The sequence below is a fragment of the Oreochromis niloticus genome, linkage group LG4 (genome assembly GCF_001858045.2).
Source record: "Oreochromis niloticus isolate F11D_XX linkage group LG4, O_niloticus_UMD_NMBU, whole genome shotgun sequence".
Classification (NCBI taxonomy): domain Eukaryota; kingdom Metazoa; phylum Chordata; class Actinopteri; order Cichliformes; family Cichlidae; genus Oreochromis; species Oreochromis niloticus.
The window spans coordinates 24,029,668-24,044,071 of NC_031969.2; the positions used below are offsets into that span (position 1 = coordinate 24,029,668).

Genomic DNA, 14,404 nt, shown 5'->3' on the forward strand with positions numbered 1-14,404 from the left:
TGTAAAAAGAATAAACAACATTCATAGTTTCACTGATATTAACATAACAGAACATTTGGAGGTTAAGAGATAATGATGGAGCTACAGAGGCCTTGAGGCAGAAATTAAATCCCAAGTGAGAAGAAACGGTGAACTACCTTTATTTTTGCATAAAGAATAAGTCATACTAAATTACATTAAAACATTTTTAGCAAATCTGTAAATATCTGAAAATAGGATACAGGAAAAATTCTAGATATGATAAAAACAAATACAACTAAAAAAAAGTGCACTAAATTATAATGTCATTTGGTCACTTCAGTCTCTAAAATAGTTTAGCTGCTTTAGAGTTGCTAAATGATGATCCATTCATTGAATTATTGCAATGAAAAAAGCAATTTCTAGCATATTTGCATTGAAGACTTTTGGTTAAATGTCTAATGACCTGCAACATAGTAAACAATAGGACAATATATACAATATAACAGCTGCTAGGCTTTTTGGGGGGTTGTTTGTTTTTAGAGGTAGCAGATTTATGCTAGAAAGACTCCAAGTGATAAATGCTAGATATTTTAGATACTTCATAAAGCAGATTTAAATTAAACTGATAATCTGAAGAAATAAAAAGCTTATGACCAGTGCTAACACGCTGATGTGGTTGAAGGTTTTCTCCTGAAGAGGAACTGGATGTTGTGTTAAAACTATGTTATATAGTTACCATATTATATTTCTAAAGTAACAAGCACAGCAAAAACAAGCAAACAAAACAAAACAAAAAACCAGACCCACCTGTGCATGCAATTAAGCAGCTGGAGATGAAGGGCCACATCATGGCTCCAACAGATGTGTTCACAAGTGCATCAAAGTTCAGAACTTTCCTCCGCTCCTCCAGCGTCTGAGACTAATGATGGATATTTTGGTAGATGCAGATACATTAAGTCTTCTTTAGCCAGTGGCAAATCTATTCTAGCCTATACTGTTCAAGAAAAGAGAACTCAGAAAAGCCATACTGGTCTTGTGAAGAAAACAAAAAAAAATAACTTGCGGTGTCTGTTGTTCCAATTTAACACCAGCAGTCTAACGGTCCCTCTGGGAATACTTGTACTTCTGCAAATTACAAGACAGGGAAGGAGCCCTGCTCCACTTACTGGACTTTTTTGTACCAGTTTTGTGAATTTTAGTGCAGACAATCTGGAAACAACTCCGTGCAAATTTAAAATGATTCAAATCACAGTCCACAAGTACTAATTTATGACTGACATAATGAATAGTTATTAGATTACAATGAGTGCTTCACTTGCAAGTATATGGTTCCTGTATGACTGTCATGCCAGGTACAAGATTGGTTGCAAAACCCGTAAGCAGACTGACACATGCATATAAATTCGGCTTTGGGAGATGACTGCCAGGTGGTCCAGATTCTCAGCCCACATCTCTTTTCTTTCTTAAGTCAATGTGAATTACCACCTTTAACGTTAAGTGTTTAGGAAAAGGACATAGGAGGTAGACTACTTTTCGCAAACAGGCCTACATGTGTACCCAATGTAAATTTAAAAGCATGTTTGTGGATCCCAAAGTGCGACTCATATGCATAAAAAAACATAACAAATGGAGCAATTCCAACGCGACCTCTGCACTTTGAGTGCTCAGACCCTAAAAACGGAGTTGGTGTAAAACAAACAACGCGCTGCATCCGAAAGATGGGTTCCGTTCTCCGTTCTGATAACTTTAACAAAGACCGCAACAGAAAAAAATATACTTACCTATCCACGCAGTAAAGATGAAGAAAAACACAGTGCTTTCACAAAGTGTGCAAAACCCACAGAAGGAAACTAAAAATAAAGAAGATCCACCTGAACAGCTTTTCCTAAATGTGCGCACACTCGTGCGCTGCTTCCTTTCGTTTTCTTTCGTCAGGCAAAGAAAGCCGCCCGTGGAGGGAAATGCAGAGTTGTTTAGAAGTGAACAGTTGCTGTGGTATATTGTAATAAGCAGCAGTTATTACTACCTCCCACCCGCAGGTGGCACTGTGGTATTGTATGTGATTGAAGAGTGTTCGTAGTAAAAAAGACCAGACCTCCACCATTGCCTCGTCTCAGTCCTCTGTGCTTTATCAAAGTTGGCCTTGGTCGCAACTCATGTTAAACTGGCAGTTGGAGCAACGCTGCTTAAAGTCATAACATGGTGTCAGAAGTTGGCAGGACCGTGTGAGCAGGGACCGACCGCGACGTGAGTAAGCTAGCTGTGGATTAGCTAACGGTGGACGGTGCTAACGGCATGGAGCAATTCAAGCCACCATCGCCGCTACTGCTCACCGGCAATTTATCTGAGACCTGGCGCAGGTGGGAACAAAGATTCAGACTGTATATGACTGCTACGGGTGCGCTGGAGAAAGATGAAAAGGTTAAAACAGCCATTCTTCTCCACACTATCGGCGAGGAGGCACTTGAAGTGTATAACACACTCACTGTAACCCCGGCCGGAGACGCGCTAGCTATGGAGGACATTCTGAAAGCGTTTAAGGAATACTGTAGTCCACAAAAGAACGTTGTTTTTGAGCGCCATACATTCTGGTCATACCCAATGTCAGCAGGTGTAACAGTGGACAGATATGTCACAGAACTCCGTCAGAAAAGTAAAAGTTGCGAGTTTGGGGTCAATGAAGATGACATGATCAGGGACAAGTTGGTGTTCAGCATAAATGATACAAGACTAAAAGAGAGACTACTTCGTGACAACGACCTCACACTGCGCAAGACGATAGAAATATGCAGATCAGCAGAGGTGGCCAAGTCACAGATTCAGGCTATGCAGTCAACAACTGCACCCCAAGACACGTCAGTACATGCATTAAGGAAAACGCCAGGATACATTAAATCAGGACACAGTAAAAACAAACCGAGCAACGACAAGCAAACGGCTTGTTACAAATGCGGCAACAAACACGCGCCCCGACAGTGTCCAGCTTATGGGGCAACATGCCACAGGTGTGGGAAAAATAACCATTTTTCAAAAGTATGCAGAGTGGGCGCAGAGAAAAGTAGAAATTACAAGAAAACAAAGACTATTAATAACATTGAGACTGATGGGGACTCACTGTACATAGGTATGGTGTGCAGTGACAAGCACCAAACTGGAAGGTGGCACGAAAGTGTAACAATCGGGGACGCATCAGTCACCTTCAAGCTAGACACAGGCGCGGACGCAAATGTGCTCCCCAGATCAGTTTACAACAAGTTACCAGGGATGCCTCGGTTACAGCCCACGAAGACGGCACTCATAGCTTTTGGTGGGGCCCGCATACATGTAGATGGTGTGGTGTCTCTTGAGTGTGAAGCAAGGAAGCACAGGGCTGTGTTTGATTTTCTTGTGTCGGACCATGCAGATAAACCGATCCTAGGTGGGCGAGCTTGTGAGGAGCTGCATCTGGTGAAGCGAGTTGAAGCCCTTGCCTTACCATCCGCTGTACCGAAACCAGCCGAACCACCTTCTACCAAGGAAGAGCTTGTGGAGATGTATGCTGATGTGTTCACAGGCTTGGGTGAGTTCCCTGGAGTCCATCACATACACACTGACGCAAACGCAACACCTGTGATTCATGCATGCAGGAACGTGCCCCTCTCCATAATGGACCCGCTGAAGCAGACGCTACAGGACTTACAGAACAGAGATGTCATAACGCCTGTCAATGAGCCCACAGATTGGGTCAACAGTCTTGTCGCCACACAGAAGAAGAACGGAACACTAAGGGTGTGTTTGGACCCTTGTGATCTGAACCAAGCAGTTAAACGCCAGCACTACTCCATTCCCACACACGAGGACGTTCGAAGCAAGCTAGCAGGAAAATCCATCTTCACCATATTGGATGAAAAAGACGGATACTGGCAGATCAAGCTGGACGAGCCGTCATCGAAGCTGTGTACCTTTAATACACCTTGGGGCCGGTATCGCTTCCTCCGGCTCCCATTCGGGATCAAATCCGCCAGCGAGGTTTTTCAACAAAAGAATTGCGAGACTTTCGGCAGCATTCCTGGTGTATTTATCATTGCGGATGATATGATCATTGCAGCTACATCAGAGCACGAACACGATGAGATCCTGCAGAAGGTCATGGAGAAAGCAAGAACAGCTAACGTGAAGTTTAACAAGGACAAAATTCAGTTCAAAGTCGACACGGTGAAATACATGGGCCATATCATCACAGCAGCTGGGCAGAAAGCAGATGCTTTAAAGATCAAAGCTATTGTTGACATGCCGACTCCGGAAGACAAACAAAGTCTTCAGCGATAGCCGATGCACTTTCACGAGCCACAACCACTAGTGACAACGAGAATGTGAGTGAAGACACAAATGAAGAAAGAGTTGTGTATGCTCTGGAGGCCACAGCAGCGTTGAGTGAAAAAACACTGAGCAGCCTGAGAACGGCAGTTGCAGCAGATAGCGTGCTACAAGCTGTGCGTGAAAGGCACCTCAACGGATGGCCAGCCAGAAGGAAGAGTTTAGACAGAACACTCCACAGCTACTGGCCTATGAGAAACAACATCAGTATCCACGATGACATTATTATGATAGGGGACAAGATTGTAATACCCCAAAGCTTCAGACAAGTGATCCTGGAGAAGTTGCATTTCGCTCACCAAGGTGTACAGCGCACAAAAGCCAGAGCAAGAAGAGTACTGTACTGGCCGGGCATGTCGCACGACATAGAGACTATGCTTGAGAAGTGTGAACAATGCCAGCAAATGCAGCCACAGAACCAGGCTGAGCCGCTTATTCCACATCAGATTCCAGAGCTGCCATGGATGAAAATCGGAGCGGACATCTTCGAACTGAACGGTCAGCCATATCTTTTGTTAGTTGATTATTTATCCAAATACCCAGAAGTTCTTAACTTACCTGACAAAACGGCACACTCTGTGATTCAGAAGATGAAATCAGTCTTCGCAAGACACGGAATTCCCAAAGAGATAGTGAGCGATCATGTTCCATTTGCCAGCTACGAGATGAGATCGTTTGCAGCATCCTGGGAGATAAAGCTAACTTTCTCCAGTCCCGGCTTTCCTTCTTCAAATGGAATGGCGGAGCGAGCCATAAAGACTGTTAAACATGCACTTAAAAAAGCGGCGCGAACTGGAACAGATCCACATCTAGTGCTGTTATCTCTGAGGAACACTCCAGTCACAGGACTGAGTGTGTCACCTGCACAAATGTTGATGGGACGGGTTCTCCGCAGCACACTGCCATGCGCCAGTGCTGTGTTGAGACAGTCAACCCCACAGAACATTCCAGATAAGGTGCGTGGACTGCAGTCAAAGCGGAAATACCACTTTGATCAGCATGCAAGACCATTGCCTGTTTTGACCTCAGGCGATACTGTGCACATGCAAACACGGCGCGGTTGGGAGCCAGCTGTTGTAGCACATCGGCGAGAGGAACCACGCTCCTACGCTGTGCAAACACCAGAGGGTGAGGTGCTCAGGCGGAACAGGAGACATCTGAGGAAAATACACCCAAGTCTGTTTAAGGACACATCCATGGACCCAGATGATCTGTCTGTTCACACCCAAGAGCCAGTTGCGCCACCAGCAAGTGACACCCCACAACACCCTCGTCCTGCAAGTATGGACAATACACCCATATGCTACACACGCAGTGGCCGAGCAATAATACGCCCTGCCAGGTATAGAGACTAAGTGATTTGGAAACTGGAAGTCGCTCTACCCTGTACCTGAGTTGTTTTGTACATGTCAGATAACTGTCCTGTTGGATTAGAGCGAAATATGTCATGTTTCATATGTTCATTCTGACATGTCTCATCCAATTTGTCACGTGTTCGTCTGTTTCAAAACTTTGCACTGGCATGTAGTTGCATTGTTCAAATGATAGGCAATTTAAGGTGTGCTTGACCTAATGTTCCATGAATATAATATTGATAATGTTCCTACGGTTTAAAGGGTACATTCATGTTACAAGATATTGGAGTTAAGAGGTTGTATCTTTATCTCGGAAAGGAGGGATGTGGTATATTGTAATAAGCAGCAGTTATTACTACCTCCCACCCGCAGGTGGCACTGTGGTATTGTATGTGATTGAAGAGTGTTCGTAGTAAAAAAGACCAGACCTCCACCATTGCCTCGTCTCAGTCCTCTGTGCTTTATCAAAGTTGGCCTTGGTCGCAACTCATGTTAAACTGGCAGTTGGAGCAACGCTGCTTAAAGTCATAACAGTTGCCCCACTTTCTGGTTTGAACAAGCAAAATTCTAAGTATTCTATAGAAGGTTGTGGTTCATGCGCTATATTACACGCAATAACAATGTCTTTCATTTGCTGTGATTTTGCGAAAATAATTCCGCCCGAGCATCTAAAGACATGAGTGAAATCATACTTAGATTTTACTCATGTCTGAACTGCGAGTCAGAGTTAAATTAATTGATTTCTCTTTGTGTTCGGTGAAAATTAAAGAAATAGTTGGGTTTAAGCAGTGTGTGTGTGTGTGTGTGCGCGCGTGTGTGGGGCGGGGTTAGATTCGGTTATCTCCTTTTCATGTGTGTTCACACCGAACGCGATAGACGCGAGCGAAAACGCCCCAAACGCCCCTAATTTGACGCGTGCACATTCGCACCTCGACGCGTGTCCAAGAAAAATCCATCGCGCGTCAAAATTGCATATTTTGACGCGCGTGAACCGGAAATGTGGGAGGGATGTGGGAGGAAGTTGTGCCAGACAGTATCTTTGCTAGACGGCAGCTGTCGAGCTAGCGTTTCTATTTACTGTGGAGAGCGGAGCAGCAGCGTTAAGGACGTCCTCGCCGTACCTGGGTCCATCAAGTCCTCCAGACGGGTGAGCAGTTTGGTGAGTTTCACCACTTGCTCCAGGAGCTGCGCCTGGATGACAGCCGATTTCAGCGATATCGCCGTCTTTCCCTCGCCCAGTTTGAGGACCTGCTGTCCCGCGTTGGTCCAAGCATCGCCCGCCTAGACACCAACTACAGGTGCTCAATCCCACCTGCAGAGCGCCTGTCCATTTGCCTGCGGTTAGTAAAAGTGTTTAATACGGTAGTCCTTTATTGATACCTGTGCTAATATGCTAAACTATCGTTTATACACTGCTAACATGGATGTGCTATGCTATCAATGAATGCCGTCGGTGTTTACTGATAGCAAACTGTGGTATGGAGACGACTGTTTATAATATTTCTAGTGATGCTTGAAAGGTCTCATCAAGTCCCGATTTAATTCAATTTATGCTGTTATCAGTGTTTGCATTGATAGCATGGCTGTGGTGTCTATCAGTGTATGCTCTCTGTGTTTGCTGATATCAAACTGGTACAAGGGCCACTGTGGGTTAATCTTTGTAGTGATACTCACTCCTTATTTACACCTGGTTTAATTCTGGTATAGATGAATATTTGTATGTAATCCTCGCAGCTGTCAGACTCTATAACAGGGGTCACCAGCCTTTCTTTAAACTGAGAGGTAGATAAAATTGTGAACAGTTTGGTTCATCTTTAGTTATATGGTTCTATCTTGATAAGCTATGTCTTATCACAGATTAATTTTTCAAAAATATTAATGATTTAAGCAAGGAAAGGGCTACATGTCAACATACAACTCTTTATTTCTATTAATGTCTTACTTCATTCCTGCCTGATTTACATGTTTAGGAATTATGAGTGATTGGCTCACTGTAGTGGTAAAAGTTGCTACCAATCAAATTATGATATGGTAAAGTTAAAACAAAACACAACTGACTGTTTTATATTATATCTAATATATATTATGTAATTATCCTTATAATTAGAAAATGTTTTATGTAAGATTTATGTTTTGTAATTTAAATCTGACATCACAAAAGTATTTTGGAATTTGAATAATGTATTTTGTAACTGCAGTACACATAATACTAATTTTGAACACTTTTGTCCAGGTTCCTTGCCACCGGGGACTCCTTCAGGACCATCGCGTTCAGTTTCAGAGTCGGTGTGTCCACGGTGTGCCAGATCACCCCCCAGGTAGCGACGGCCATCTGGGACTGTCTAGTGGGCGACTTCATGGCTGTGCCTTCACCTGGAGACTGGCGGTCCATCACAGAGGGATTCCAGGAGCGCTGGAACTTCCCTCTCTGCTGTGGAGCTCTGGGAAGCACGTCCAGACAAAGGCCCCCTATATATCACATAGGAGACACACACATTGATATACACTAAATATTTATTTCATTTCTTTTTTTGTGGTGCCCAAATTTATGCTCCTGCTTGATTTTGTTTAAACAATTATTGCACACTTTTTGTAAATCCAGTAAACTTCTTTTCACTTCTCAAATATCACTGTGTGTGTCTCCTGTATGATATATTTAACTGACATTTTTTATTGTAACAACTAACGATTTATACAGGAAAATAATGGCTATTAACAAGGTTGCCCAAACCTTTGCATCCCACTGTATTAGTATATTCTGTCATTAGTGTAATATGAAATAAATTCTACATGTGTCAAGTCGTGTGCCAACATTTGCTGTGTAGTAGAACTGAGACATTAGTCATTATAAAAATTTATTTGAAATAATATTAAAATTCTCACAGAGAAAAACATTAAACATAAATATATAAAATATAACTATTTACAGAGAGACAGGAATAAAAAAAAAAAAAAGACCCAGCTGCTCTCCAGAGCAGGAACAAGGCTGAGGAGGAAATGCTCCATTGCAGACTGGCGTGGCCTCTTCAGGGACTCCAGGATGGCCAGCTCCACCGCCGATGGACCGTCCTGGGACCCGTCCCTCATTTGCCTCGGAGCTGTCCTCCTCTCTGGGCGTGTAAAACACAGCACAAAACACAAAGAAATGAGAAGGCTGCTACTAGATTTTAATTTCAACATTGAAAAAACAAAACAGGATATAATCAGATTAGTTGTAGATATTTAGTAAAGGTGATCACAAGGCAATCCCACACCGAGTAAAAAGCTATCAGTGCTTGCTGTACATACCTGTGGGTGCAGCAGCAGGAGCTCAGGGACTGGGGAGCCAGGAGAAGCAACAGGGGATGCTCTGCAGCAGAATCAGTTGGTTCTATCAAGACAATATTAACTGTTAACAGGTTGAATACAATAATCATAGAGAAAGTATATACAGTGGTCCCTGTTTTATTGCAGCAGGGGTTCTCAGAATAACTAGCCCCTCGCCACGCACTTTATACACTTTTTTCCCCACACACATGAACATTAGTCACAGTTCTCACAAGTTGATTCTCAAAGTGCAAACCTTTGTAGATTGCAAAACGTAAAAGTATTTTTATGCCGCGTTTTGTCTTCATCTGCCTGCCACTTTCGTGCGCCTTTTCCTTTTCCTCCCGGTGCAGGTGTCTATTTCCGAATGAGGGTCATAGTTATGAGTGTTTTTGTGCTGTTTTTTCTATTGGACGTGATGGTTATCAAAACCAAACATGATCAATTTGGCAAGCGCAGGAGACACGACACGGAGGAGATTTGTCAATCAGGCTGCAGAATGCAATGCTGTACGGTGCAATGAAAAATCAGCGAAAAAGCGAGGCAGTGACGGATGAGCGGGACCACTGTGTGCTGTTTATTAATAAACAATATATTCCTATATGACAACATGCATAAAACCAGAACGGTATTTGTACATCAGTGGGAAAATAGCGGGACAGTAGGCGGGCTTGCTAGCTTTAGCGCGGCTTCATCGGGTCAGTCTGAAAATTAAAAAGAAGAACAAATGAACTTACCAGGTTGCCCGATCTCCTCACTTCTGTGCCTCCAAGCTCGGTCCTTTTTATTCCTGTCCCGGTAGAAGTAGCAGCTAGCATCGTATAGTTCTGGACGATTAGCCACTGCGTTGATGAGTTTTTCCTCCATACTGAATGAAGAATGAAGGGCTTTGGTTTGATCTGCCCCTTTGACCTGGTTACAGCCACGTCACCAGGCTCCTGATTGGTTGACGCGGCGCGACTTGACGCTGGAGTTCAAATTTTTCCAACTCGAGCGGTAGAGGCGAAAGACGCGTATGCACAAAATGCAACACAAAAACTCACGCGCGTGGTTTTTTCCGCGAGTCAAACGCGCCAGACGCGCTACACTGACGCGCGTTTCAGGCGTTTTGGCGTTTTCGCGACGCAAATCTGCTTCAGAATTTTCGCCGGACGCGCAATCGCGTGTCATCACCCTCTTTCCATTGACTTTACATGTAAACCTGACGCTCTGGCCGCCTCTATCGCGTTCGGTGTGAACGCAAGGGTCTTAGCGGATGCAGTCGAATAACTATTACAAAGGGTTACAATCAACCCTCTTTGTTAAAAAGTCCTCCTGCCAGGGCATGCGTTACCTGCATGAGAGGAGCATGATTCCCCCAGGGGCCAATAGCCAATCAGAGTGCGCACCGTCCCCTCCTTGCTGTGGCAATTAAAAGTGTAGTCGGAGAGTAACGCTGCTGCGGGCAAGTTATGGACTTGAATTGAATCGGACTAAGGCGGGCAAGTGTGCGTTCATAGAACCAGTAAGTCACAATGAGAACACATTTTATTTCTGTTGCAGTTAATGTACCAATGTAGACACCTGTGTATTACCTTGTGTGTTAGCATCAATGCTGTAATGAATAAAGTAAGTAGTAGCCTGGCTCCACAAGATATTCCTCATTTCTAAGTTGGTTTCAGTTATTGTGGAGAGTTAATGTTCACACAGAGTTTACCTGATGGAGTTACTGCAGTAACAAATAACTCCATCAGCACATATGTGCACATATTTGCACATATGTGCTGGCACACGAACCTGTTCTTGTTTATAAAGACTGCATAAACATGGTGAGTGAGCAGTTGTGTCCACTAGATGGTGGTGTTGACTCACAAATGAGGGAATTAACCTAAAGTGATTATTGTTGTATTCATGCCATCCTGTTATGTTATTATGATCATCCTTTTTTATTATGATCATCCAGATACCACAGCCACATGGTATCTGGCTGTGTCCATGTGCAATCTGGTATGGTGCTTTCTGTAATACTGAAATGTGAGAGATGCTAAACAAGTGAGAAAGATGTTTATGTTATTTCTTATTTGTATTAATTGCAGAACCACATCCTTACTTGCCAGCGAGAGTGTGTGTTCAATGTGGGCTCGTGGAAAATAAAGTTCTTCCACTCTGACATCATTCCCCGTCTCTGACCGGACGTTATTACCAGGGAACAGTACAGAATCACGGGCAGCACGGTGGCACGGTGGTTAGTACTGTTGCCGCACAGCAAGAAGGTCCTGAGTTCAATTCCACCATCAGGCCGGGGTCTTTCTGTTTGGAGTCTGCATGTTCTCCCTGTGTTTGCGTGGGTTTCCTCTGGGTACTCCGGCTTCCTCCCACTGTCCAAAGACATGCATCTTGTGGGGATAGGTAAATTGGGTGTACCAGGGTGTACCCCGCCTCTCGCCCTATGACAGCTGGGATCGGCTCCAGTGCCCCCCCGCAACCCTGAAAAGGATAAGCGGAAGTGAATGGATGGACAGTACAGAATCACGTTCCCAAGATAGTGGTCCAGGGCGTCTGCTATAACACTCGTCATTTTACATAGTGTCAATATTTAACATGAAATATTAAAAATGCAGCATCAAAACATGTTGTCAACCAAATAAATGAATGAATAAATAAACAGGAAGCTACAGTCTGATGTGATAACATCTGTAACAAGTCAAATCTCTTCACTTCTGCAGAGATCCAGGTGATGAAATGGACAATAGGCTGTTGGACTTTTGCAAATGTGCAGCAAAGATATTTCAGACGAAGGAAAAGGGGACTGTTTTGACAGCAGTATGTACCAGTGACGCAAAATGAGTCAGGACATGTGACTGAAACAAAGTCTTGTGTGTGGAAGACCGGAAGAAGCTAAGATTAAATCTGATTAAGGGTTGCATTTATAAATGCATTTACACTCACAATGCTAGTCGTAAGCAAACTACTGTGTACTGTAAATGCTTAAACAAAGCTGATGAAATAATGCTTTTAAATTTTTTTATTTTTTTATTTATTTTTTACATTTTTGAAGCATGACTGGACTAACCACCCCCTGAGTATGCATTCTTGCAATTTTCCCCTTACACTGGTACTCATGAGGCAGGTTGTCCTTGGAAATCTGGAAAACTTCAGATCTTCCTCTAAATATTAAGAAAGGTAAAGAAATCATATAATCATAAGAAACAATTTAATTTTGGCATTCTCTAAAGAAAATAAGATCTCCGACAAATACCATCATAACTAGTAGCTATATAAATAACAGTTCAGTTTGTTGATGGGTCACATCAGATAATGTATAAACAGTTCATGTTAAAATGTCTTAATTATGCAGTCAGTGGTCAGTGGTTGTTGATCAGTGGTCATGAGAATTTGCATAATTAAGATTAAGGAACTGACCTCCCAGCCCACTGTTCCTTCAGTTGGCTGGTTTCAGTCATGATGCAATGTACTGTTTATAAGAAACCTGCAGTCAGCTGAGACTGAAGAAGTCACTTGGATGAGTGACGAAACCTTTCTCCCACAAAACGCTACGTCCAGATGAACAGAATCAACTTTTGGAGAGTTCATGTTAATTTCAAAAATTGCAATCTTCCTTATTTATTTTTTTTCGGTTCTGCATCCAGTACAGTTGCTTATCTTGGGGCCACTGTTGTTCTTGGGGTTGAATTTTTTTGCATTAAACTTTATATGTAAAAAAAAAACCCAACAATTTTGTTTTCTTCTGGAGACTCCCCCGAGCTTTATATAAAGCCAATGAATAGGGTTTGTTGTTTAAAAATAGAAAGGTTTTATGGTCAGAAGATTTTTCATGCTAATCATTTGTACCTCATTCAAAGCTGCAAGGTAAATGGAGCAACTCCATGTGGGCCTTTGCACTTTCAGTGTTAGACATCTATTAAAAAGGAGCTTATGTAAAATGAATGCGCTGCTGGAAGATGAGTTCCACAACAACATTGTAGAGATACTATAGAGATAACTTTAAGTAAAAAGCAGAACAGACATAATACTTGCCTACCAACGCAAAACAAAAAATTAAGAACTGCATCTTGTTTTTATTGAGTTACACAAGAAAATTAAATATAAAGCGGATCGACCTCAACAGATGTTTCTACATTTGTGTAGCTGACCCCCACAAAGCTGGGACCTCCAAGTCATTAACTTTATTTAGTTTTACATTAAGCATAAAGTGCGAACTTCCATGGAACATATTTGACATAAGATTAAAAAAAAAAAAAACACCAACACGAAATCAGACATACATGACAAAGAAATGTAAAAGAAAGACCTCCAAGTCATTAACTTGCCTGCTCCAGCTCCTACAACCAACAGTAGGGAAGAGGGTTAGCTCAACCCACCACAACTTCCAAGCTAGCAAGAATTATCTATTCATGCTAGCATAGACTATAACACATATGTGGCACACACATACTACACATTTACAGCATCTAGCAAAGACAGGCACAATGATGACAATAATTGAACTAAAAAACACACAATCAGAAATATCAGGGTGGCTAAATATACATTATATGTGTGTTGTACAGTGTTGGGAAAGAAATGACACCAACCTCTCCCACAGGGGAATTGTATCAAAGGGGAGAGGCCAAAGGGGTACCCCATATTTATAGAGTTGCACCAAAGAAGAAGAAGAATGAGGAGGGGCTCTAACTGATAATGAACATAACTACAGGCCTGGAGGTCCTAAAAGTCAGGTATAAAAGAAACGGTTTGGGGTCTAGAACACATTTTGTGTAATTATAGCAATATGTAATCTGTGACCCGGTTACACATGAAACAGGATTCTTCACACATAGCCAGCTGACTCCCCATGAATCTTGACCTGGAGGACAAGGCAAACTGAGTGAGGCAGAGAATCAAGCAAGACCATGATCTCAAACACAAGAAACACAGCCAAAAGAGTCCTACCAACAACACTGATGCAAAGAATAACAGATCGAGTGTGAAGATTTCTCGATTAGGATTTCATGGGACGTAAAACTAAAATCTGTGTTTTCATGTCATATGTCTTCCTCTGACAAAAATACATTGAATGCTGGTTTTATAGCATAGAAAATTAACGCCCACACATACACGTCAACACAGGTCAAAAATACATTGTTTACAGACAAGGGTACATCTTGTACATCTCTAATAACTATAAACAGACATGTAACTTCTCTTTTCTATAACACCTGCCTTTTAAGGTAATAAACTTCAAGCTTCAGGGTCTCTAAGGGCTAATTATTGACCCTCGTCATCAATCACTAAGTAGACAGAATTGGCGCAGGTCTCAAAGAAAAGCAGAAGACACTTGGGCCTTCGCTCAGGCCTTCTACTAGATTAATATGTGTATTGTAAGCATGCATGCAATTAACCTGCTATGTTCTCATCTTCCCTCAACATGTATCACCTGGACACTC

At 42.6% G+C, this 14,404-nt stretch overlaps 1 protein-coding gene and 1 long non-coding RNA gene across 5 annotated transcripts in view; one reads left to right on the forward strand and one right to left on the reverse strand.

The window, feature by feature from the left end:
- The window catches only part of LOC109194464 (immunoglobulin superfamily member 10), a 34,549-nt gene that overhangs the window by 15,599 nt on the left and 4,546 nt on the right, over nt 1-14,404 (reverse strand). The window contains exon 1 of one of the 4 annotated variants that reach the window (XM_025906322.1): nt 769-923. The exons of 2 other annotated variants lie outside the window; for them this stretch is intronic. In XM_025906322.1, the coding sequence (XP_025762107.1) occupies nt 769-811 (43 nt within the window). In that variant the 5' untranslated portion in view covers nt 812-923. Of the gene's footprint in view, nt 1-768; nt 924-14,404 lie in introns of those variants that run through there. One more of the 4 variants, XM_019357811.2, reaches the window with a different exon arrangement.
- LOC112846607 (uncharacterized) lies at nt 10,158-11,537 on the forward strand. Its single transcript, XR_003219658.1, has 2 exons — nt 10,158-10,482; nt 11,054-11,537. It is a non-coding gene; the product is annotated as an uncharacterized LOC112846607 (long non-coding RNA).